General features: G+C 46.3%; 1 protein-coding gene across 3 annotated transcripts in view; it reads right to left on the bottom strand.

The window, feature by feature from the left end:
* Positions 1–26,509, bottom strand: part of C2CD3 (C2 domain containing 3 centriole elongation regulator) — a 93,107-nt gene that overhangs the window by 49,290 nt on the left and 17,308 nt on the right. For 2 of the 3 annotated variants that reach the window (XM_058185765.1, XM_058185766.1), the window contains exons 6-21: positions 24,686–24,818; positions 23,110–23,220; positions 22,626–22,770; positions 21,114–21,268; positions 19,067–19,294; positions 17,710–17,822; positions 15,787–15,905; positions 14,781–14,903; positions 12,788–13,258; positions 9,577–9,728; positions 8,391–8,634; positions 6,250–6,433; positions 4,115–4,301; positions 2,837–3,009; positions 1,315–1,438; positions 340–608 (exon numbers count right to left, since the gene is read on the bottom strand). In XM_058185765.1, coding sequence (XP_058041748.1) covers positions 340–608; positions 1,315–1,438; positions 2,837–3,009; positions 4,115–4,301; positions 6,250–6,433; positions 8,391–8,634; positions 9,577–9,728; positions 12,788–13,258; positions 14,781–14,903; positions 15,787–15,905; positions 17,710–17,822; positions 19,067–19,294; positions 21,114–21,268; positions 22,626–22,770; positions 23,110–23,220; positions 24,686–24,818 — 2,931 coding nt within the window. The remainder of the gene's footprint in view (positions 1–339; positions 609–1,314; positions 1,439–2,836; positions 3,010–4,114; positions 4,302–6,249; positions 6,434–8,390; positions 8,635–9,576; positions 9,729–12,787; positions 13,259–14,780; positions 14,904–15,786; positions 15,906–17,709; positions 17,823–19,066; positions 19,295–21,113; positions 21,269–22,625; positions 22,771–23,109; positions 23,221–24,685; positions 24,819–26,509) is intronic. The other variant, XM_058185767.1, reaches the window with a different exon arrangement.

Below are 26,509 nucleotides of genomic sequence, written 5' to 3'. Positions count from 1 at the left end.
GTATCGGACAAAACCCCGACCGCCCACCATGAAAGCTGGTAGGGACCAAGTTGACTACAACTGGAATAGAATAAAGAATAGAACAGAAAATAGAATAGAATAGGAATAAGAATTATTAGAATTAGAATTGAATATAGAATAAGGAATAGAGTAAAAATAGAACAGAATCAAGAATAGAACAAAAGAGAACATCTCAATCAGGTGATGGGAAGTTGTTGTGCAAAAGCACCACAACGTTCACAACTGAAGACACATCGATGAAGCAATGCCCCCCTGCCACTCCCCAGCCTTTGGGCTAGTTGTGCAGTTCGACCCCTGGTCCCCATTCGTTTGTCGCACCTGAGTTCAGGGGCTGGTGATAGAGGTGGAAGACCACCTCCGACCGCTGCAGGAGTTCCGCCAGGCAGCAGGCTTCTCCGCTGCTCCTCTGCACCAAAAGATGGCAGGGCAGCTCCACGTTATGGTCGAAGGCGGGACAGAAGGAGCGAGCCACGGTTCGTGTCCTGCGCGGCTCGGCCCCAGGAAGGAAGGGGAGGAGTATCGAGACGTAGGTGTTGAGACCAATTTCCGCACTGTATTGGAAAGGTGGGTGCTTTTCGGCCAGCGCCCTAAGTGACGAGAAGAAATTATTTATTTTCATGCGATTTATTCACACACAGGTTGTCCTTGACTTACAACGATTTGCTTAGTGACCGAATGGTGAAAAAAGTCATGAAAAAGGTGACTTGTGAAAGTTTTTCAGTCTTACGATGCAGCTGCACCTGCATGGTCTCTTCGAAGTCACAACAGCACTGAAAAATGTGACTTCCCATGGTCACATGATCCCCTTTCACAACCTTCTGACAAGCAAATTCAATGGGGAGAGCCAGATCCACTTAACGACCGTTTGACTCAGTTAGCCACTGCAGCGTAACAGCCAAGCCGAAGGTCGCTAAATGGGACAAAACTCAGTTGACAACATCCTTGCTTAGCGACGGAGATTTTCGGCTCAATTGTGGTAGTGAGTTGTTAAGCGAACCACTGCGGTTGTTAAGTTAGTAACACAGTCGTTAAGTGAATCTGGCGTCCCCATCGACTTTGCTCGTCGGAAGGTCGCAAAAGGGGGACCCCGGGACACTGTGACCATCGTAAATACGAGTCAGTGGCCAAGGGTCCGAATTTTGATCAAGTGACCATGGGAAATGCTGCAACGGTCGTAAGTGTGAAACTCAGTCATAAGTCACTTTGTTCAGTGCAGTTGTAACTTCAAATCGTCACTAAACGAACTGTTGTAAGTCAAGGACCGCTTGTATCGAGCTCTTGCTTCCTTCTTACCTGGCTGCTGCTTGCAAGCCAGCCGCTGCATGGATTTGGATGGAGATGGGAACGGTCTGGGCCGCTAAACCATTTTCCGTTATTTTCAAGCTGCGCCGGTACTTCACGCTCACTTGGAACAAACCTGGTAAAAAGGAGAGGGAGAGAAGAAGGCGGGTTCAGCTTTCAGTGGCTAAATACAGCTGGTCCTCGGCTTATGACCACCCAAAATTTCTGTTGGTACGTGAAACGTTTGTTAAGTGAGTTCTGCCCCATTTGGGGACCTTCCTCTCCACAGTGGGCTGTAAATGAATCACTGCAGTCGTTAAATTAGCAACACGGTCATTAAGTGAATCTGGCTTCCCCGTTTACTTTGCTTGTCGGAAGGGCACAAAAGGAAATGGAATGGAATAGAATAGAATAGAATCAGAAAGAAGAATGGAATAAGAATAGGATAGGATAGGATAGGATAGGATAGGATAGGATAGGATAGGATAGGATAGGATAGAATCAGAAAGAAGAATGGAATAAAAATAGAATAGAATATAGAATAGAATAGAATAGAATAGAATAGAATAGAATAGAATAGAATAGAATAGAATAGAATAGAATAGAATCAGAAAGAAGAATGGAATAAAAATAGACTAGAATATAGAATAGAATAGAATAGAATAGAATAGAATCAGAAAGAAGAATGGACTAAGAATAGGATAGGATAGGATAGGATAGGATAGAATCAGAAAGAAAATGGAATAAAAATAGAATAGAATATAGAATAGAATAGAATAGAATCAGAATAGAAGAATGGAATAAAAATAGAATAGAATATAGAATAGAATAGAATAGAAACAGAAAGAAGAAGGGAATAGGAATAGGATAGGATAGGATAGGATAGGATAGAATCAGAAAGAAGAATGGAATAAAAATAGAATAGAATAGAGAATAGAATAGAATCAGAAAGAAGAATGGAATAAAAATAGACTAGAATATAGAATAGAATAGAATAGAATAGAATAGAATCAGAAAGAAGAATGGAATAAGAATAGGATAGGATAGGATAGGATAGGATAGGATAGGATAGGATAGAATCAGAAAGAAGAATGGAATAAAAATAGAATAGAATATAGAATAGAATAGAATAGAGAATAGAATAGAATCAGAAAGAAGAATGGAATAAAAATAGACTAGACTAGAATACAATATAGAATAGAATAGAATAGAATAGAATAGAATAGAATGGAATGGAATGGAACGGAATAGAATAGAATAACAAGAGTTGGAAGGGACCTTGGAGGTCTTCTAGTCCAACCCCCAGCTTAGGCAAGAAACCCTACAGCATTTCAGACAAATGGCTGTCCAGTCTCTTCTTACAAACCTCCCGTGTTGGAGTTGCCACAATTTTTGGAGGCAACTCGTTCCAACAGTTAATTGTTCTAATTGTCAGGAAATTTCTCCTTAGTTCTAAGTTTCTTCTTAGGGCAGATGGTTTCTTGCCCCGATCAACCCTCATCTTAGCTGTGGGGCACCAGGCGTCTTCTCCTACCTGAAGTCCGAGGATGGAGCTCGCCTGAGCTGCCGATTCTTGGCATGACAGGCAGGTGGAAAGTCTGGCTCCCCATTTCCTGACGGTGCTGCATGGTGACCATGGCACAAAGGCGGGAGAGGGGCAAGCTCGCCCTGGCAACCATCTGATCTCGGACATTGGGATAGTAGTACCTGTGGGAGACAGGTTGCAAAACTGCAGTTCAGCTGGAGAAAACAAGAGACGGCAAACGTGAAAGTGAAAGGAACGTGAAAGGAAACCAAGTTGCTTGGTCAAGGGCAAAACACAGTAAGAAATTAAGCGATAGGATATTTGTGGCTCAGGGTTGAAACGAGGGATCCTTGGTGCTCTCTGAGCTTGGCGGTTTCCTTGCAGACATTTCATGACCCAACTAGGTAACATCATCAGTGCTCGAAGGGGGGAGGAGTTGGTGGAATGGAGGAGGAGAGGAAAGGGGAGGAAGGATTATGGGGTTCCTTGATGCTCTCTGGGCTTCAGAGGTTTTCTGGCAGACATTTCATGAATTCCAACTAGGGAACATCAGCAGCGCTAGAAGAAAGTGGGGTTTGAGAAGAGGAGGATGAGGAAGAGGAGGACAACGACTGTGGGGCCCTTGGTGCTCTCTGAGCTGGGTTGTTTTCTTGCAGACGTTTCATGGCCCAACTAGGGAACATCATCAGCATTAAATGGTAGTAGGGTTTGTGGATGAGGAGGAGGAGGAGGAGGAGGAGGATGGTTATGGGGTCCTTGGTGCTCTCTGAGCAGAATTGTTTTCTTGCGGACGTTTCATGACCCAACTAGGTAACATCATCAATGCTAGAAGGGTGCTTGCAAGCCCCACTCTCGCTGGCACTGATGATATTCCCTAGTTGGCGGATTAAACATCTGCCAGAAAACAACCCAGTTCAGAGAGCTCCAAGGCCCCACAGAGTCATCCTCTCCCCCACCCCACCTTTGAAGACTGGTTAAAACAGGGCTCTCCAACCTTGGCAACTTTAAGACTTGTGGACTTCAACTCCCAGAATCCCTCAGCCAGCAAAGCTGGGAGTTGAAGTCCACAAGTCTTAAAGTTGCCAAGGTTGGAGAGCCCTGGGTTAAAAGACCTGGGTGAGTTTGGCCTACAGAAAAGACAAATGAAGGGGAAGAGAGGAGAGGAATCTGGAGACTGCCCACATTGGTGTATCCCATCATCCTCGGCACCAGGTGATGCAAACAGAGAGAGTGACAAACAGACTGAACCCTGGGAGGGGGTTGTGTGTTCAGGGGTGAGAGACATACCTGCACCAGATTTCGAAATGAATCCCTCCTCCTTCTCCAGCTAAGCTCCGGGCAGAGAAAGCACTGAGTAGCAGCCGCTGAACTGGGAGGTCAGCTGGGACCAGCAGAGAGTGATGGTGCTCACCGCGGAAGGTGGGATCGGGAACGCACAAAGTGGTGGACGTGCGGAAAGCCTTCAACTCAAGGCCTGAGGAAGAAAATAACATAACATAATAACAGAGTTGGAAGGGACCTTGGAGGCCTTCTAGTCCAACCCCCTGCCCAAGCAGGAAGCCCTACACCATTTCAGACAGATGGTTATCCAACATTTTCTTAAAAATTTCCAGTGTTGGGGCATTCATAACTTCTGCAGGCAAGTTATTCCACTTATTGATTGCTCTAACTAATAAAACTCTGGTTGTTTCAATCAAGAGGCAGGCGGAGGGGAGGGGAAGGGAAGAAGGGCTCAAGGGGGAGGTCTAGTCACCCTGGAGTAAAGTGACGGGTTTCCTCAAGGTCACTCGTGCTTCAGAAACAATAACTTGCATTTTGAATGAGGTGCGCTAGAGCTTCCCCCCCCCACCCCCAAATAAGACTGGGCAGGCATTGGGCTGGGATGGTATGAGACTCCTGCCTTGAGTAAGGGGGTGGACTTGAATAGCGGTCACCAACCGGTGGTCCATGGACCACTGGTGGTCTGTGAGAAAATTTTGGTGGTTTGCAGAAAAATGATTTGCATTTTTTATCTTGCACTCAATCAGGGGTCCTCAAACTATGGCTCCTGGCCCGTATATGTGCAATGAATGTTTGTGTTGCTGCAGGGAGTCTCCCCCTTTGGGGTTTTCTTGTGTGGGTCGGAGGGGGGCAGAAATTCCAACTTGGGGTCTACTTCAGCCTCCTGGTGTGGGGCTTTGAGTGAAGGCTGGAGGGAAGAGCCGCTGGTGGCAAAGAGCCGGAGGGCCTCATTCCACTGGGACTGCCTCATGGCCTGGAACTGGCTGACCATCTCAGCCCGCTGAGCCTTCAGGCGCCGGTCCCTGGCCTTGCACTCCTGCAGGTCTTCCCTCTGCTTGCAAAGCCTATGCTCCTAGTCCTGAGTGAGGTGCTTCTGCTGAGCCTCCTTCTCGGCCAGATTCAATTTGAACTGAGCTGTTTTGCCGACTTTCTCGTGGTGGCTGCTTAGCTCCAACAACTGCTTCTTGTTGCGGCCCTAAGGAGCCCAGGTGAGCAGGAGACGAGTAGCTGGGAGGGGAGGGGTTGGCCATACCCACCCAGTCACATGACCACCTAGCCATCCCCACCTAGCCGGTCATTAGGCAGATCATATTAGTGGTCCGCAGAATTTAAAATTATGAATTTAGTGGTCCCTGAGGTCCAAAAGTTTGGTGTCCCCTGGACTGGAAGACCTCCAAGGTCCCCTCCAGACCTAGCATTCAATCTTCTGCGTTTTAAGACTTGCTGGATAAACTGCACAAATTTGTTCATTACGAATTTCTCTAATGGCCCTTCTCCTAGGCCCGTGATGGCGAACCTAAGGCACATGTGTGGCACAGAGGTGGCACGCAGAACCCGCTCGGCGGGCACGCCAGCCGTCGCCCCAGCCCAGCTCCACCGCGCATTTATGCGTGCCTCCCCCTGGCCAGCTGGTCTTTGGGTCTGTTGTGTCTGCAGGCCCCGAGCCGGGCTTCCTGGCACAGAGTGACTCAGAGAGTGAGGGGGAAGAGCCGACAGGGCTTCCCTCTGCAGAACCTTCCACTCTGGCTCCGCTCCAGATTCCAGAGGCAGGCCAGGTGGTGGAGGAAGAGCTGACACGGCCTCTTTTCCCCGACCCCTCCTCCTCCTCCCTGGCAACGCCCCAAGAGCCAGCTGAGGGGGATCAATCGTGGCTAGATGCAAGGCAGCGACGCCGAGTGAAGCGTGCGCAGCAAAAGAAAGGAAGGGGCCGGCCCAGGGAGTGCTGAGTCACGGAGCCACACCCCACAGGGTATAAAAGTGGGTGGAGCTGCCTTTGGGCTCCGTGACGGACAAAAAACTGACTTTTGGAAACTTCGGCTGCTTTATTGCGAGACTCAGGAATTGCTTAGGCTCCTGTCGCTGCTCCTGAGTAGGGGGACCGGTGGAAGCCTGTCTGAAAGGGGCTTTTCTTACAAACTCACCCTTCTCGCTGAACTCCGCATCCCGGAGCGTCTCGGGTTCCGATTTCTGGACCGGGAAGTGGTACTGGACGTAACAGTCGGTTTCTCCCCAGACGGTGGACTGGAGGGGCGTCAGGCCTTGGACCCCCTCGATGTGGATCTCAAAGGTATGTTCCACCAGGCCTTCCTTCTCCCTGCTTGACAGCTGAGGAAGGCAAGGGAGAAAAAGGGAGTGGGAGAAGGAAAGGCAGAACGGGTGAGGAAATATTGGAGGCGTTAGACTTAAGTCTCCCAGAAGCGACCTGTGGATACAACACGTAAGATGATACACCTACCAATTCTACAACCCTTATGCATGTAGTTCTCCACTTACGACCCCCAAATTGGGGACCCCAAAATTTACGCTGTGAAGTGAGACGTTTCTTAAGTGTGTTTTAACTTTTGCCCTGTTTTACGACCTTTTCTTGCTGCGGTGGTTAAAATTTAGTAACAGGGTCGTTAAGTGAAACTGGCTCTTCCCACTGACTTGTCAAAAGGTCGGAAGAGCGGATCACATGACCGCAGGACACTGCGACCGTCGTAAGTACGAGCCAGTGGCCAAGCGTCTGAATTTTGGTCACGTGATCATGGGGGAATGCCGCAACGGTCGTAAGCGTGAAAAATGGTCACCAGTCACTTTTTCGACCAACTTCGAATGGTCACTAAATGAAGTGTTGTAAGTTGAGGACTAGCTGTAGTTCTGCCACATACTTAAAGGCTGGGTCTCTAGGAAAAAGCTTATAGGTGGTCCTCGACTTACGACCACAATGGAGGCCAACATTTCTGGCGTTAAGCAAGACAGTCGTTAGGTGAGTTTTGCCCCCATTTTTACGATCTTTCTTGGCAGAGTTGTTAAGGGAATCGACGGGGTTGCTCAGTTAGTCCCACAGTTGTTAAGTGAATCTGATTTTCCCATTGACTTTGCTTGTTGGAAGGTCACAAAAGGGGATCACGTGACCCCGGGACAATGCGACCGTCATAAATAGGAGTCAGTTGCCATGTGTCTGAATTTTGATCACGTGACGTGTTGATCATGCTGCGATGGCCATAAGTGTGAAAAAGAGTCGTAAGTCCCTTTTATCAGTGGCGCTGTAACTTCAAACGGTCACTAAAATTTACATAAAATTGCTGACAGAGCAAGCGGCTAAGTATATAAACAGACAGCGACCCCTCCTCCCTTCTAGCACTGATGATGTTCCCTAGTTGGGTCACGAAACGTCTGCAAGAAACCCCTCCCCCAGATCAGAGAGCATCGAAGCTTTGACACGCATGTCATAAGCTGTCCTAATCATCCCTGCATTAGAACTAGCAAGACACAAGTTGAAGAACTCTGTCAAATCATGTTGTGACTCGTCCTCCCTCCTCTCCTCAGCCGGGCCCCTCCCGTCTCCAACCGGGCCTTCTCCGAGTCTGATAATGAAGATGAACGGCCTGTCATGATTCCAGCCCCCGGCCCTCGCCCCATGCCCAGAGAGGATTCCAGGAGTGAAAGGAGAAGCCTGATAAACCTCACTCATACAGCGTGTGTTCCTTTGGCTCAGCCTTCAGAGCAGGAAGCCAGCCAGGCGGTAGAATTACTCGGCCCTACTCCCTCTGACCCCTCCCTTTCCCAGACGCTGACAGCAGATCCAGCTGAAGACAATTTAGAGTGGGTGGACCCTCGTTTCCGGAGATCTGAGAGGCGACGCCAGCAGAAGGAAGGGTGAGGCAGGCCTGGATAAATGCTGAGTCATGGAGCCACACCCCACAACCTATATAAAGGACCTGCTTTTGGCATTCCAACCTTGAGTCAAGCAAAGTCCTAGCTAGTTTGCTGATATCGGACCCTATCACTGAAGTCACAACTTGGACTCCTGCCTGCCCTGAGAAACCTCGAAGGAACTTGACAAGCTGCAAAGGCTTCGTTGCCAAGTTTGTCACGGACTTCCTTGACTCGTTCGTCGGAGTGGGAGTGGGACACGACAAATCACGCTCTTTCACACCTATCCTTTTTTCTGATTAAAAAAATAATAATAAAGCTACGTCTGTGCCGTTTGAAACTTTGGGGGAAATAAATATAAACGCGCAGGTCCCGTGGCCCCGAAAAGGGCAGGGACCCCGGTCTAATAATCACGTGGACCCACCTCAGGGGCGGGTGCAGGGACGGGATCCAGAGCGTGCGGTGGGCGCAGCACAGCGGGAGTTGCCAGCCCTTCTTCCTTCTTGACCCTCTGCAGCGCCAACACCTGGTCAGCCGAGCCCATGGCTAAGATGGTCTTCAGAGTGCCATTCTTTTGGCCGGAGAAGACGTCAACCACCGGGACGTGGCCGTCCACTGCCAGCACCGGATACTGAGCCTGGAGCAGCAGGCTGGAAACCTTGGGGTCTCTGCAGGGGGAAAAGTGCCATATTGCTCCACAGGTGGTCCTCGACTTACGACCACGACGGAGCCCAACATTTCTATGTCCCTAAACGAGGTAAGTGAACTTTTGCTCCGTTTCACGACCTTTTTTGCCCCGGTTGTTAAGTGAATCACTGCCAGCTGTTAAGTTAGTAACGTGGTTGTTAAGTGAATCCGGATTCCCCATCCACTTGGTTTTGTAAGAAGGTCGCAAAAAGGGGATCAGATGACTCTGGGACACTGCAACTGTCATAAATGTGAGTCAGTTTGGCCAAACATCGGAATTTGGATCACGTGACCACCGGGATTCTGAAATGGCTGTAAAAAACGGTCATAAGTCACTTTTTTCATCAAGGGCTACCTGTTCAGGTATTCATGATTGCCTGTACATAAATATCTGTATTTATGATGTATTTATCAACAGGTAAGTTCCTCGACTTAAAACAGCTTGTTGAGTGACGGTTCAAAGTTACAAGGCCACTGAAAAAGTGACTTATGACCATTTTTCACACTTACGACCGTTGTAGCATGCTCAGGGTCACGTGGTTTACTAACGTGTTACTCCTAATGTTCTGTTTTTTTTTAATAATTTTAGATTGGGATATTTTAGTATAGGTCAATTTGACGGTTTTAATTTTCGGCCATTTTTGAATATGTATTTTAATTGTTATTTTAATTTTGTATATTATTGTTTTACTCTGGCTGTACACCGCCCTGAGTCCTTCGGGAGAAGGGCGGTATAAAAATCTAAATAAACTAAACTAAACTAAACAGCTGCAGTGGTTCACTTAACAAATGCATCAAGAAAAGGCGTTAAAAACGGCACAAAACTCATCATTTCACTTAGCGACATATATTTCGGGCTCCGCTGTGGCCGTAGGGCGAGGACTCCCTGCAACTATGGTAGAAGAGCAAAGGCAGGGACTTACTTGAATGAAACGTAGAACTGATGGAGGGGAAGCTTGGCCAGTCCCAGCAGCCGGTCCCCTCCGGGGCTGAGCACCTTATTCCACACCTCAATCACCATGACGTTGTTCTTCAGACGCTCCAGATGTTTCGATGTCAACGCAACCGGAGTGATCTAGAAGGTGGATCGGGCCGTTAGTGGAACAGCTGACATATCCCGAGGAAGGCAAGGCAAGGCAAGGCAGCTGTTTCATTCTGCCTAAGAACCTGCTCAGCTTTTCAAGGGCCTCTGTGGCTCAGACTGGTAAGACAGTCTGTTATTAACACAGCTGCCTGCAATTACTGCAGGTTCTAGTCCCACCAGGCCCAAGGTTGACTCAGCCTTCCATCCTTTATAAGGTAGGTAAAATGAGGACCCAGATTGTTGCGGGCAATAAGTTGACTTTGTATATAAATATACAAATAGGACGAAGACTATTGCTAACATAGTGTAAGCCGCCCTGAGTCTTCGGAGAAGGGCGGGATATAAATGCAAATAAAAATATATATCAAGAAACGATAAAGAACTCTTTCCTTACTAATAAAAAAAAAATTACGGGTATATCTGCAACTTACAATTCCAAAGGTGCTTTTTTCAAGAGGCAACTGGACTTTCTTGTTTTTTCCTTTGAGGACGTTTCACTTCTCATCTAAGAAGCTTCTTCAGCTCTGACTGGATGGTGGGGAACGGAAGGATGGATGCTCCTTGCAGGCAGAGCTGGTCATTTGCATCCTTTTAGGGAATCCTTGAGGCCACCTGGAGGTTTACCTGTGCCCTCAGGGTCACCTGAGTGGTGCAAATAGTTGCTGAGAATCTCTACAAACTTTGAGCTATACAATTTGGGATGAACACCATTGGAATGGGGTGGGAGGAGGAATGGATTTCCAGAGGAAAATAATTGCAGACTACAGGAACCATTTGCACCACTCAGGTGAGACCCTGAGGACACAGGTAAACCTCCAAGGGGCCTCAAGGACCCTCTCAAAGGATGCAAATGACCGGCTGTCTGCAAGGAGCATCAATCCTTCCCTTCCCCACCATCCAGTCAGAGCTGAAGAAGCTCCTTGGAGGAGAAGCGAAACATCTTCAAAAGAAAAAACAAGAAAGTCCAATTGCCTCCTGAAAAAAAAAACCAACGCCTTTAGGTCTGTCATCCTGAATTAATTATCCTGAGAAAAGCACTTTTGGCACAACCATGGCCTGGATGATGGAGAATCTCTACGGACTTCAACTTACAAGTTTTAAAGTGAGTCACACCCAATTTTACCACCTTTTCCCCCCGCTATGGTTGTTAAGAGAATCACGGCATTAAGCAAATCCGGTTTCCCTCGCTGACCGGAAGCTGGAAAACATGACAAAAAATGGTCGTAAAATTGAGGGTGATTGATTTAACAACCACCATCCTTAGCAATGGAAATTCTGATCCAGGGCGCAGTTGTAAGTTGAGGACCACCTGTATGAAACATAGTTGAGAGGGGGGGGGGCTATTTGAATGACTGAATATTTGAGGGGCTCCTCGGTGGTCTCTCAGCTTGGTTGTTTAACTTGCAGATGTTTCATTATTCAACTCGGTAACACCATCACCCATCTCTTTCCACTTATGGCTGTATGACTGTAACTTTGTTGCTGGTAATCCTTATGGTTTATATTGATATATTGACCATCATTAACTGTTGTAAGTGTTGTACCTTGATGAAGGTATCTTTTCTTTTAGAATAGAATAGAATAGAATTTTATTGGCCAAGTGTGATTGGACACACAAGGAATTTGTCTTGGTGCATATGCTCTCAGTGTACATAAAAGAAAAGATACCTTCATCAAGGTACAACATTTACAACACAATTGATGGTCAATATATCGATATAAATCATAAGGATTGCCAGCAACAAGTTATAGTCATACAGTCATAAATGGAAAGAGATTGGTGATGGGAACGATGAGAAGATTAGTAGTGCAGATTCAGTAAATAGTCTGACAGTGTTGAGGGAATTATTTGTTTAGCAGAGTGATGGCCTTCGGGAAAAAACTGTTCTTGTGTCTAGTTGTTCTGGTGTGCAGTGCTCTATAGCGTCGTTTTGAGGGTAGGAGTTGAAACAGTTTATGTCCAGGATGCGAGGGATCTGCAAATATTTTCACGGCCCTCTTCTTGATTCGTGCAGTATACAGGTCCTCAGTGGAAGGCAGGTTGGTAGCAATTATTTTTTCTGCAGTTCTAATGATCCTCTGAAGTCTGTGTTTTTCTTGTTGGGTTGCAGAACCGAACCAGACAGTTATAGAGGTGCAAATGACAGACTCAGTAATTCCTCTGTAGAACTGAATCAGCATTTTATGCACACTGAGAGCTTATGCACCAAAGACAAATTTCTTGTGTGTCCAATCACACTTGGCCAATAAAAATTCTATTCTATTCTATTCTATTCTATTCTATTCTATTCTATTCTATTCTATTCTATTCTATTCATCAGTTCTAGAAGGGAGGGGGGTTTGTGGAGAGGAGGGACGAGGAGGAGGAAAAGGAGGAGGAAGAGGACCAGGATTGTGGGATCCTCGTTGTTCTCCGAGCTTACGTTATTTTCTTGCAGGCGTTTCATTACTCAGCTAGGTAACAGCATCAGTGCTAGTCTAGCCAAACACTGATGGTGTTACCTAGTTTGGGTAATGAAATGTCTGCAAGAAAACAACGTAACTCAGAGAGCATCAAGGAGCCCACAGTCCTTTACCTCTCTTCTTTCTCCCCTCTTCGCCCCTCCGCAAATACCACTCTCTTCTAGCACTGATGATGTTACCTAGTCGGGTCATGGAACGTCTGCAAGAAAACAACCCAGTTCAGAGAGCACCAAGGACCCCACAGTTCTTTTCCTTCTCCCTCCTTCTGCTCCTCCTCCCTTCGAGCACTGACAAGGTTACCTAGTTGGGTCATGGAACGTCTGCAAAAAACAAACAAACCCCAAAAACACAATCAGAGAGCACCAAAGCCCCCCTCCCCGAGTTACCAATATTCTCCTTTCTTGATTGAATGTTTCTCTTCCCCCCACACCCAGCTTTCTCTCTATCTGGGCCAAATTACCAATGATGACAAAACCTGCTAATGACTTTTCCGTTTATCCCCCCCCCCCGGTTCTTTATGTCCGTCCGTCCTTCTGCTACTTTCTCAGCCTACACCCTACCCTTTCTCCACAATGCTTGTGACTTGCCTGAGAAAAATGGAAAGTGGGTCGCGAGGTCCCCCACGCGACGGGGGACCTCGTGGCTTCTTCGGTGCTGAAGAGCTTGCTGATTAAATACAGGTTGCAAGAGCTCTCCAGCCCACCGTTGGGAGGGGGAGCGATCTGCCCCTCCGAGACCATCAAAAGGACGTGGAGCAGCATCCCTTCCTCTTCCGAGGAGGCACTCATCTGCTTCAGGAGGTTGCGGGAGACGGGCAGAGGGACCGGCGGCTGACCCACATCCTTGGGGGACCTCTGAAAAGCTGGAGGCAAGGGATCTTCGCTTCTCGCTGGGGCTTTGCGGTTGCTCTGAGGGCTTCTGGTGGAACAGGGGGGCCCCCTTTCAGCATCCTGAAAAATGGCGCCGTGGCCCCTGATGGAACCGGTGGGGGCTCTTGGGGAGGCGCTGCTCGCTTTGATGTTGGAGAAGTCTTTGTTAGCAGCCAACTCCACGGATACCTGCCACACATGAAGTCAGACACATTGCCATCAACGGGAGGGTGGACAACTTGGCTGCAACCACCCAACTTCTAAAGCCGGGTAGTAGCTACCCAACTTTTTCCAAGAGGCATCTGGACTTTCTAAGAAAATCCGGTTGTCTTTTGAAAAAGCACCTTTGGGACAACGATGACCTGGAGACTGAGAATGTCCATGGTTACCCAACTTCTCATTTATAGGCCCAGGACTGCATGTATAGGGCAGACCTCGGGTTATGATCGTAATGGAGCTTACTTATTACGCTCCTAAGTTGTATCACAGTCATAAAATGGGTCGGTCACTGCATTAGAGCGGCAGTCACCAACTGGTGGTCCGTAGACCACTGGTGGTGCGCGAGAGAATTTTGGTGGCCCGCAGAAAAATGATTTGCATTTTTTATATTGCACTAAATCAGGGCTCCTGGGCCAGATGCGTGCAATGAACGGTTGTGTTGCTGCAGAGAGTCTCCCCCTTCGGGGTCTTTTGTGCAGGTTGGAAGTGGGGCAGAAATTCTGACTCGGGGTCTGCTTCAGCCTCCTGGTGGGGGGCTTTGGGTGAAGGCTGGAGGGAAGAGCTGCTGGTGGTGAAGAGCCGGAGGGCCTCCAGGCGCTGTTCCTTGGCCTTGCACTCCCGCAGGTCTTCCCTCTGCTTGGACAGCCTATGCTCCTAGCCCTGAGTGAGGTGCTTCTGCTGAGCCTCCTTCTCGGCCAGATCCAATTTGAACTGAGCTGTTTTGCCAACTCTTTCTCATGGTGGCAGCTTAGCTCCAACAACTGCTTCCTGTTGGGGCCCTAAGGAGCCCGGGTGGGGAGGCGAGGAGTGGCTGGCAGGGGAGGGGGCGAGTAGAGGCTGGCGAGGCGCCTCTAAACCCAAGTGACATCAAGTTGGCCATCCCCACCCAGTCACATGACCACCTAGCCACTCTCACCCGGTCATTAGGCAGATCATATTAGTGGTCCGCAGGATTTAAAATTATGAATTTAGTGGTCCCTGAGGTCCGAACGTTTGGTGACCCCTGATGTAAACAACACCCTAATCAAGAAACTGCCAAAGAGCCATCAGTGAACAGCCCAACCAAAGAATCCCTAAGACAGGTCCCGCACACACAGACAGGCAAGACACCAGAATATAAACTTGACAGGAAACAGCACTCCTAACTAGCCCTGATGATGTTACCTAGTTGGGTCATGAAACGTCTCCAAGAAAATAACCAAGCTCAGAGAGCACTGCTAGTTTTCTACTCATTTTCTTGTAGATGTATCTTGTTTTGGGAAAGCACAAGTGACCTTCCCTGGAATCTTAGCCCTACTTGGCAATGCCACTTGGATAATGTGAGAGGACCCAACTGTACCTTAAGGAACAAATTCACCATAAATGGGTTGTGCTAATACATCCTGAGCTGCTCTCTCGACACATGAAAACTGCACGTGTTATCAAAACGCGTGGAATGACGAAAGGAGGATCTTAAAAATAAAGAATAAAATGTCAGAAGCAAATTCTATACCTGTAAAGGCCCCAATGGGCCTGGGACGCCGTCTTCTTTCACTGGCAATTCACGGCTGACGAATAAGTCCTCGGACTGAAGGACGTCGCGCAGGGGAAAGGCTGCTGTGCCAATCAGTACTGGCTGAAGATCACAAGGAGAGAAATCGCGGGCATTCTGCAGAGTCCTTTTTCTGATGTTACACAATCTGCATTGCACAGTATTCTCTATTCTATTATTTTCTATATTCTGATCTATTCTATGCTATTCTACTTTATTCTCTATTCTATTCTATTCTATTCTCTATTCCTATTCCTATTCTATTCTATTCTATTCTATCCTATCCTAATTAATCCTATTCCTATCCTAATTAATAAGATTAATTAGATCTTATTCCTATCCTATTCTAATTAATCCTATTCCTATCCTATTCTATCCTAATTAATCCTATTCCTATCATATCCTAATTAATCCTATTCCTATCCTGTCCTAATTAATAAGTTTAATTAGATCTTATTCCTATCCTATTCTAATTAATCCTATTCCTATCCTATTCTATCCTAATTAATCCTATTCCTATCCTATCCTATTTAATAAGATTAATTAGATCGTATTCCTATCCTATTCTAATTAATCCAATTCCTATCCTATTCTATCCTAATTAATCCTATTCCTATCCTATTCTAATTAATCCTATTCCTATCCTATTCTAATTAATCCAATTCCTATCCTATTCTATCCTAATTAATCCTATTCCTATCCTATTCTAATTAATCCAATTCCTATCCTATTCTATCCTAATTAATCCTATTCCTATCCTATTCTAATTAATCCTATCCTAATTAATCCTATTCCTATCCTATCCTACCCTACCCTACCCTGCCCTTTTCTAATTCTAATTAATTCTATTCCTATTCCTTTCTGGTCCTGCCGTGGGATGAATCATAAAATAAATCCCCTTCCCCTTCCGAATAACAACTCTTCAGACAGTTTTCATCCAGAGGGATAGTATGGAAAATGACAGTACCTTCCTTTGGGTGCCCTTTTTCAAAAACAAGTTAAAATCAAGGTGCGACTTCCACCAATGGGTGATCATGGAGCCACTGAAATGGACAGGGAATACGTAACGTTGCTGAAACTTCACTCCTGCAGCGGGAATTGGATAGACACAAAAGCAAAACAAAGGAAAAGGATTTTCAAGGGTTCAGTGGAAGAAGACTGAAGAAAGAATCTAAGATTTCTTTAGTGGTATTAAAAAATAAAATTAAAGACCAATCAGGATATACCCAGGATAGAGATAAATTCTCAATTTGCAAAGTAGCAGCTGGTGGTTTGGCAAAACCAGCATTTAACAGAATAACAGAGTCGGACGGGACCCTGGAGGTCTTCTAGTCCAACCCCCTGCTCAAGGAGGAGAAACTATACCATTCCAGACGAATGGCTGTCCAGTCTCTTCTTAAAAACTTCCAGCGAAGGAGTACCCACAACTTCTGGTGGCAAACAATTCCACTGGTTAATTGTTCTCACTATCAGGAAATTTCTCCTTAGTTTTAGGTTGCTTCTATTAGGTTATTTCCAGGATAGCAATAGCCATAGGACTTAGACTTATATACCGCTTCACAGGGCTTTCCAGCCCTCTCTAAACAGTATACAGAGTCAGCCTCTTGCCCCCAACAATCTGGGTCCTCATTTTACCCACTTCAGAAGGACGGAAGGCTGAGTCAACCTGGAGCCTGCTGAGATTTGAACTGCCAAATTGCAGGCAGCCGGCAGTCAGGAGAAGGAGCCTGCAGTACTGCACTCTAACCACTGTGCCAACGTGGCTCATAGGATAGGAAGCAAAGCATCTTGTTTTTCCTCAAAAATTCAGTCCAGTTGTTTATTTCAAAACAGAAAACCACTTTTGATACAACTGTGACCTGGAGAATCTCCATAGACATGTGTCCAAAAAGGTTGTAAAATTGAACAGGGCTCCCTTATTGCATCAAGTAGCACTGAAGATGTTACCTAGTTTTGGAAATAAAACATTTGCGTCCCTCATTTCAACCCTGAGCTACAAATATTCCCTTTTAGAGGGTTTACTTAACAGTGCTTTTCTTAGCAATTTCCCCCAATTGAGGCTGTGAGTTGAGAACCATCCAGGGATGAAGTGTAAAATTTGTTTGGTTCTGTGGGTGTGGCTTGGTGTGTGTCTGTGTGTGTGTAATGTGACTGGGTGGGCATGGCCAACTTTTTTTTTTTAAACTTTTAAAAGCATTTTTTCTACAATTGGCTCTCTGGCGATCCCAGCTGAGTTGCCTGATCGCCAGAACCCTTTAAAAGCAATTTTTTTACAGCCTCTTCGGCCGAAGAGGTTGTAGGAAAAAATGCTTTTAAAGGGTTCTGATGATCCCAGCTGAACTGCACGATCATCAGAGGCTTTTTAAAAAAAAACTTTTAAAAGCATTTTTTCAGCCGAAGAAAAAATGCTTTCAAAAGTAAAAAACAAAACAAAAAACCTCTGATGATTGCGCAGCTCAGCTGGGTATGCGGGATGGGGAGGGGGCAGGGATTTTTTCTACCGGTTCTCCGAACCACCTGCTGCCATCGCTATCGGGTCGGGCGATCCGGTCCGAATCGGGAGCATTTCACTCCTGGAATCATCTCCATATGGTATTTAAATTCCTGCAGTGAAAACATTTCTTTAAAGCAGGGGTCTCCAACCTTGGTCCCTTTAAGACTTGTGGACTTCAACTCCCAGAGTTCCTCAGTCAGCTTTGCTGGCTGAGGGATTCTGGGAGTTGAAATCCACAAGTTTTAAAGGGACCAAGGTTGGAGACCCCTGCTTTAAAGAGTTGCTTAGTTTCAGCTTAGTTCATGAAAGGGCTGCTTCTGCAGTCACGGTCATTGTGGAAAACTCGATCTAACATAGGATTATGGGGGAAATGGTCTCCTGCCCTCCCGGTCTTACCATCTGCTGAGAATTTACTCGAAGCTACGCGGACAATTTCTGTAGTCACGGCTGTCTGGCCGACCCCGTTCTTTGAAGTTCCCACTGGAAAGTGATACTCGACAAAGAAAGTCCTGGGAAGAGAAGAAATTGTGGAAATAAATTGAGGGAATTCAACAAAATTCGGTCTTTTTAATAAGACTGACCAAAACTTTGCCGCCTTATTTCATTCCTTAATTCATTCCCCGCATAACAACAATCCTGTGAGGTGGACTGGTCTGAGAGAAAGGGACTGTCCCAAAGTAACTCAGTCGGCTTTCATCTCTAAGGCCACGGTCTCCTGGCGATTGGCCCAAAGTCACTCAGATAACTTTCATGTCTAAGGCGAGAATCGAACTCACTGCCTCATGATTGGTCTAAAGTCACCCAGTTGGCTTTCGTGCTTAAGGTGGGACTAGACCTCACCATCTCCTGGTTTCTAGGCCAGCACCTTAGAACTAGAACTCACCGTCTCCTGGTCATTGGCCCAAAGTCACCCAGCTGGCTTTCATGCCTAAGCAGGACTAGAACTCACCATCTCCTGGGATTGGCCCAAAGTCCTCCAGTTGGCTTTCATGTCTAAGGTGGGACTAGAACTCACCGTCTCCTGGTTTCCATCGTGGTGCCCTCATCACTAGACCAAACTTCCAAAACTATTGATCTGCAACCCCCTTAAAAGTGGTATTTGGAAGAGTTCTTCCCCCTGCATTATTTTTTACGGGACCCTCTACTCTCTGATTAAAAGAACAATTTATCTGAAGTCCAGCGAAGAGGACGATGTTCTGTCCCCCCTTTGCCTCCGTCCGAGCGATGGCTTAATTAGCCGGCACTATCAGCTCTGGCAGCAAAATAGCGAGCGTCTGCCAAGTGTCTCTGTTATCCCCCTCGACGCCGATGAGTCAAAGAGTACTTCAGCTCTTAGTTAAGCAGTTAATTTGCCTGCTACGAAGAGGCACAGCAGCTCTTGCTGCCTTTATATCCTGTGGGGTGTGGCTCCATGACTCAGCACTTCCTAGGCCTGCCCTACCCCTGCTTCTGTTGTTCCCGCCTCTCCTGCCCACGAAACCTAGGGTCCAGCCAGGCCTGATTGCCATCAGCTGGGTCTGGAGACGTGGCGGGGGGGGGCGGGGGGCGGGAAAGAGTCAGGGGATGGAGGCCTCGTTATCTCCTCCACCTGGCCTGCCTCTGGCTCCTGGAGCTGAGCCAGGGAAGCCGGTGCTCCCGAAGTAAGTCCTGACGGCCCTTCCCCCTCACTTTCCAAGTCACTTTCTGGCAGGGGGCCCGGCTCGGGGGTCGCAGACACAACAGACGAGTTGACAGTCCTGATTAAAACTCTCACCTCTTCTTAGCCATAGCTGGCCTGGGGGGTTTCCCACCAGGGCTCTTTTGATTGGGGGTACTCTGAGAGCTGTCTTCATGGGGGATGCCTCTTAGGCTCTCAATCACAACTCTGGCTAAGCGGATCCGACCCAGCGTGGCCAGCCTGTCAAGGCTCAAATTAACAGCTTGGCTTTCATCGGTGGACTCCGGGAATGTCTCACGAGGGAGGGGTTTAGCAGGGGAACGGCTGCAAAGAGAAAAGAGAAACTTTTTAAGTGCCACAGCCGTAAAACATTATTAAAGGGCTTGCGAGCATCATCAGGTGCACTGCAGGTAGTCCTCGACCTACAACGGTTTGTTTAGTGACCGATTGGCCCAAAGTCAATTAGAAAATTAGAACAGGGACTTATGACTGGGTTTTCACGCTTGCGACTGACTGATCCCCCACTGGCGGAAAATACACCTCGAATTCAACCCGAAAGAAAGTAATGCTATTTTCCAGGCCTCCAGAAGTTGTGAATGCTCCATCGCTAGCAGCTTTTAAGAAGAGATCAGACAGCCTTTTGTCTGAAATGATACAGGCTGTTTGAGCGGGGTGGTGGTGTTGGACTAAAAGACCTCTAAGGTCCCTTCCAACTCTGTTATTCTGTTTAATGAAAAGGAGGACTAGGGGGTGACGTGAGAGCAGTCTTCCCATATTTGAAGGGCTGCCTCCAAAGAAGAGAAGGGGGTCCACCTCTTCTCCAAAGCCCCTGAAGGCAGGACAAGAAGCAACGGATGGAAACCAATCAAGGAGAGACGCAACCTGGATCTAAGGAGAAATTTCCTAAGTGAGGACAATTAGCCAGTGGAACAGCTTGCCACCAGAAATTGTAGGTGCTCCATCACTGGAGGCTTTTAAGAAGAGATTGGACAGCCATTTGTCTGAAATGGTATAAGGCAGAGATCTCCAACCTTGGCAACTTTAAGTCTGGAGGACTTTAACTCTGGGAGTTAAAGTCCTCCAGGCTTAAAGTTGCCAAGGTTGGAGACCCCTGATATAAGGTCTCCTGGTTGAGCAAAGGGTTGGCCTAGAAGACCTCCAAGGTCCCTTCCAACTCTGTTGTTATGTATTGTTACACGACGTTATTTGTTTGTACTGAAACAGGCAATTCAACCTATCTTATTTATTTTATTTTAATTTTTATTAGATTTTTATACTACCCTTCTCCCGAAGGACTCAGGCCAAATAATAAAAACCCCACAATATACACATTAAAACAAAACTTAAAACCAAGCATATTACATAAATGGCCGAAATTTAAAACAATTTAAAACCCTAAAATGCATAAAAACCCCAATTAAAATTTAATAAAACTTTTAAGCCAGTCCTGCTTGAATAAATAAGTGCGTTTTCAGCTCACGGCGAAAGGTCCGAAGATCAGGCAATTGGCGTAAACCAGGGGGAAGTTCGTTCCAGAGCGTAGGAGCTCCAACAGGGAAGGCCCTACCCCTGGGGGCCGCCAGCCGACATTGCTTGGCGGACGGCACCCTGAGAAGGCCCTCTCTGTGTGAGCGTACGGGTCGGTGGGAGGCATAAGGTAACAGCAGGCGGTCCCGTAAGTACCTGGGCCCTAAGCCATGGAGCGCTTTAAAGGTCGTAACCAAAATCTTAAAGCGCACCCGAAAGACCACAGGAAGCCAGTGCAAACTGCGCAGGATTGGTGTTACATGGGAGCAACGAGTGGCTCCCACTATTACCTGCGCAGCTGCATTCTGAACTAGCTGAAGCCTTCGGGTGCACTTCAAGGGCAGCCCCATGTGGAGAGCATTGCAATAATCCAAATGGGAGGTGACAAGAGTGTGAGTGACCGTGCATAAGGCATCCCGGTCATCTGGGTCCAAGCTTCAGATAAGAGAAGAAAAAAGAGTGTCCTGGGGAAATTGTGTTCTTTACTGGCCAGCAAAGGTGCGTTTTGAAAAGATGCCACGCTTGGGATATGAACTGAGCCTTTACTGGGGCACAAAATCAGCATCAGAGGCTGCCCCATGGCAGAGAGGAAGAGAATCCGGAACAGGTACTTTACCTGGCTCTTGTCTCCAAGGTCTTCTTTTTCTGCCTGTGGGGACTCGACTCTGAAGCCTTTGGTGACCTCTGAAGTTTTGGGCCCTGAGGCCGACTTCGTTTCCCAGCCTCGTCCTCCTCTTCACTAAAAATGTCGCTGAAGCTGCTGTCAGATTTCTGAAGAAAATTAATCGAGGAAAACAAACATTACAAGAGAATATTTGTTGCTCGGGGCTATGCGGTGGGGGTCTTTGGTGCTCCCTAACCTTGTCCACTTTCTTGCAGACGTTTCACGACCCAACTAGGCAACGTTATCAGTGCTAGAAGGGAGAGGGGTTTGCTTTCTGTTTTTAAACCCCACTTCCTTTCTAGCACTGATGATGTTCCCTAGTTGGGTCATGAAATGTCTGCAAAAAAACAGCCAAGCCCAGGGATTGGAGAAGGAGGACTGTGAGATCCTTGGTGCTCCTGAGCTTGGTTGCTTTCTTGAAGACGTTTCATGACCCAGCTAGTAAACACCATCAGGGCTAGAAGGGAGTGAGGTTTGCTTTCTGTTTATAAACCCCCCTCCCTTCTAGCACTGATGATGTTCGTTGATTGGATCATGAAATGTCAGCAAGAAAACAATCAAGCCCAGAGAACATCAAGGACCTCACAAAATAACAACAACAACACATGATTATACACTTAAACAAAAAGGGAAAACTTGTGGCGTAGAGTTTCTGGTGTTCTTTCCAATTCCTTTACTAGCAGTAGCCATAGGAAGTTCCTCTCCTTAATCGGGGGATTTATCTTGTTTTCCAGCATGGAAAAGAAGCCACGATTTACCCAACAGGCTCCATGAAATCCAACGTTAAGAGGAATTAATTGGGCCTGTCAGTTTAGGCCAACTGGCAAGAGATACTGGAGGCCGAAATACAGATATTTCGCTACAGCTTCTACGGCTGCCAATGCAGTTCTTGCGAGCATGAAGAAGAATTAAAAAACTGTAGCAGAACAGTATCGCCGCCCTCAAAATAGGCAAAGACATTGTCTATACTAGGGGTGTCTAAACAAGACTTGGGGACTTCAACTCCCAGAATTCCTCAGCCAGCTGTGCTAGCTAGGGAATTCTGGGAGTTGAAGTCCACAAATCTTATGATTGCCAAGTTTGCAGATCATGGCCGAGGAATTCTGGGAATTGAAGTTCACAAGTCTTACAGTTGAAATCCGCAAGTCTTAAATTTGCCAAGTTTGGGGAACCCTGGTGTACCCAATGCTGGCTGAGGAATCCTGAGTTGAAGTCCACAAGTCTTGAAGTTGTCAAGTTTGGAGACCTTACGATGTACGTTGTACATGAATGTGTCAAAAGTAAGACTTTTCCTTTTTCTCAACCCTAAAAACCAGACTTTTTAATCAATCTATCACCCTCCTGTGCGGTCATATTCTTCATCAGCGTTGATATTTTCTGTTTGTTCATTTTGAAACCTGCTAATGACCCAAACTCATTTAATTTCACCATCAAATATTCTACACACACACCTTTTCTACTCACCTGAGCTGTGTAGAACAAATTTTCCAAGAGACTCTGGTCGTAGTGCGGGTCATTCAATTCGCTGTCATACAAGTGACTGGAAGGGGAAAGAGATTCGGGAGGGGAGCCTGCCCCGTCCACGAGGTGATCCGGAGATAAATCTGAACTGTAGAGATAGAAAGATAGAAAAGTTTCACAGGTGCACGTAAAAGGCTGGTAGAACTTACCTCCTGTATTATAGGTAGCCTTCAACTTACAACCATTTGTTCAGCGACTGCTCCAAACTTGGCAACTTTTTTAAGACACGTGGACTTCAACTCCCAGGATTCCTCAGTCAGCCATGTCACTTAAACAACTGCCTCACTTAGCAACAGAAATCTTGGGCTCAGTTGTGGTTGTAAATTGAGGACTATCCCGGAAACATAAATTTGGGGAAATTCCTGAGGCAATTTTTTTCCCCTCCCCAAATAGGAGCCAGACCAATATATATATATATATATTTCACCTGCCCAGCAGGAGCTCGACTGCTTTCTTTTCAGCATCCAAATCAAATTCGGAACATTCACGCCATAGCTCACGAGGGACTTCACACCGAAGGCCAGGATTCTTCAGAGTTCTGGATAGAATATTAGAATAAAGGAAAGGAAGGAAGATGTGAGGGAATCGAACACCTATCAGAATCAAAAGCATTTCGTGGAGGGAAAATGCGATCCTTTAAAGTGAGGTTAAGAACAATAATTCACCCAATAGTTTTAGCAGGATATTTTTCAGTTTAGCCCTTTCTATATCTGCCTAGGGAAAAGGGCAACAGAAGCCCAAGGCAATTTTACGTAGGAATTGGGATCTAAATTATTTAGACCAGAGGTCTTCAAATTTGGCAGCTTTAAGACTTGTGGACTTCAACTCCCAGAATTCTCCAGTCAGCTATGCTGGGAGTTGAAATCCACAAGTCTTAAAGCTGCCAAGTTTGAAGACCTCTGATTTAGATCGTTTTCAAGCATCGTTTATAATTTTCTAGATTTGAGGAACCTGAAGATGCTTTTTCTTTTCAAGAGACAACTGGACTTTCTGGTTTTCCTTTGAAGACGTTTCGCTTCTCCTCCAAGAAGCTTCTTCAGCTCTGACTGGATGGTGGGGACTGGAAGGATTGATATTCTTTGCAGACAGCTGGTCACTTGCATCCTTTTAGAGGGTCCTTGAGGCCCCTTGGAGGTTTGTCTGTGTCCTCAGGGTCTCACCTGAGTGGTGTCAAATGGGCGTGGAGCCTTTTTGGGACTGTTGAACAGACTGTGTTGTAGACTAGAGGAAGATGCTGTTGTATCCCTCCCCTTCTGTTGAGCGACAGCTGTTCAATTTTGACATTGATGGCCTCTTTGACCCCTCTTTTAAATTACGGCGGAGGGAGGGGGAGAATATGACAGCCCACTCTCAACAGAGGGAGAGGGACACCGCATCATCTATCCCTGTCCTTTCAGCAGTTCCAAGAAGGCTCCACATCTATTTGCACCACTCAGGTGACCCTGAGGACAAAGGTAAACCTCCAGGTGGTCTCAACGACTTGCTAAAAGGATGCAAATGACCAGCTGCCTGCAAGGAGCATCAATCCTTCCCTTCCCCACCATCCAGCTGTAGAATCTTCTTGGAGGAGAAGCGAAACATCTTCAAAAGAAAAAACCAGAGTGTCCAGTTGCCTCTTGAAAAAGTATCTTCGGGGCAACTGTGACCTCCATGACTGAGAATCTCCATAGACATTTAGATTCAAGGAAGGGACATGGCAACTGTCACTAAGACCATGCAAGTTGCCAAGCGTTCAAATTCTAATCATGTGACCTTGGGGATTCTTCAATGGTTGTTTTTGTTGTGTGTGAACTGGTCCATCCGACACGTTTTTCAGTGTTGTTGTAACTTTGGGTTGTCAGTAAATGAATGACATACTCATAACAGAAATTGACAAATTGATTTTGCCTTCCCTTCAAGTTACTCTGAAAAAGTCACAATTTTTAAACTCTTTTTTAGCAACACACACTGTACCCCGTTTTCTTGGTGGACCCAAACTTTCCCTCTTGCCTACCCAAACTTACTTTCCAGCTTGTCGGGAGAGGTCCTGCTTTACAGAAGGTTGAGCCTCATATCGTTCCATGACGGGATCCGGGTTCGATATCATGACGGACACAGCCATCGCGTTTCGCAACCGGTTCCCTCGATCCAAAAGGTCTTGAAAGAAGAGAAAGCAGAGAAAGGAAATCCACGTGAAAAACGAAAGAACCATTCACTCCAGCTGACTGTAATCCTCTTTTGCACAATCAAAGGCAATATGGCCTTTTAAAAAAATATATATATTGAGAGTCCTCAACTTACGACCACAATCGAGCCCAAAATTTCCGCTGCTAAGCAAGACCATTGATAAGTGAGTTTTGCCCCGTTTTACCACTTTTCTTGCCACAGTTGTTAAGTGAATCACTTCAGTTGTCAAATTAGTAGTATGGTTGTTTAAGCGAATCTGGTTTCCCCATTGACTTTGGGGTCGCAAAAGGGAATCACATGACCCTGGGGCACTGCGACCGTCATAAATATGAGTCGGTTGCTAAGCAACTGAATTCTGATCACGTGACCACAGGGATGCTGCAACGGTCGTAAATGTGAAAACCGGTCGTAAGTTCCTCTTTTTGGTCCCTTTGTAACTTCAAACGGTTGTTAAGTGAATCTGGCTTCCCCATTGACTTTGCTTGTCAGAAAGTCATGATCACACCACCCCGGGACGCTGCAACTGTCATAAGTACATGCCAGTTGCCAAGTGTCTGAAATTTGATCATGTGATCGTGGGGATGCTGAAACAGTCGCAAGTCTGAAAAAGGGTCCTAAGTCACTTTTTTTCAGTGCCGCTGTAAGTTCGAACGGTCACTAAAGGAATGGTTGTAAGTCAAGGACCAGCTGTAGAGTAGTGTGTCAAAGCCGAAGCTGTCCTGACCGAAGCCATCTTGGAGTTTCAGTGTTGCCACACTGGAGTTGAGGGATAGAGAGGGGGAACTAGAGATAGTTGGGGTTGCGTAGCCAAAACAAAATACTTTCTCTTGGGAACCAAGGTCATTCTCGCACTTGGTCTGAGGAGGGAGGAATGATGTCACTAGGCAACCAGACAGTGTCGTGATTGGACCATGTGACTGATGGACTGGGGTTGGGGGGAAACTTTTACTTTTAATGAAGTGAAAATCGCGGGAACCTTCAGAGTCGATTTCTTTTTTTTTTTTTAATTGAAAAAGTTTAAAAACAAAACATTTCCCCTTTTTCCCCTCCTCCCAGAAAACCCCTTCCCCTCCTTCCCCCGGCTTCCCGGTCAATCACAAGGTATTGTTATACATAAACCAAACATAGAATAAAATTTTCCTTCTAATCCAATTAACCACATCCAAATCTTTTCATTTCCCAACCCCCATTATATAAAATAATACTTCCTAATTATTCAAAGGCAATCTGATATTTCTTAATCTGATATCTGTTTTGTAGATAATCAATCCATTTTTCCATTCAATTAAATATCTTTCCTGTATTGTCTTTTAAAAAGCTGAGATTTTAGCCATCTCAGCCAAATTAATGACTTTCAATATCCATTCTTCTATTGTAGGTACTCTTCTTCTTCCAGTATTGTCCAATCAACAGTCTTGCTGCTGTTATTAAATTCAGAATCAATTTAGTCTCAATCCCTGTACAATCCGTTATAATTCCCAAAAGGAAAAATTGCGGCAGGAACTTTATCTTCTTCTTCAGTACATTTTGAATAATCCACCAAATTCTTATCCAAAAGGCCTTAATTTTCTTGCAAGTCCACCAAATATGAAAATATGTAGCGTCATCACAACCACACCTCCAACATTTCGCTTGGATATCAGGATACATACATGATAATT

This window comes from Ahaetulla prasina, chromosome 5 (genome assembly GCF_028640845.1).
Source record: "Ahaetulla prasina isolate Xishuangbanna chromosome 5, ASM2864084v1, whole genome shotgun sequence".
Lineage (NCBI taxonomy): Eukaryota > Metazoa > Chordata > Lepidosauria > Squamata > Colubridae > Ahaetulla > Ahaetulla prasina.
Note: the sequence above shows the minus strand (reverse complement) of the source record. Positions and strands in the feature narration are given on the sequence as shown.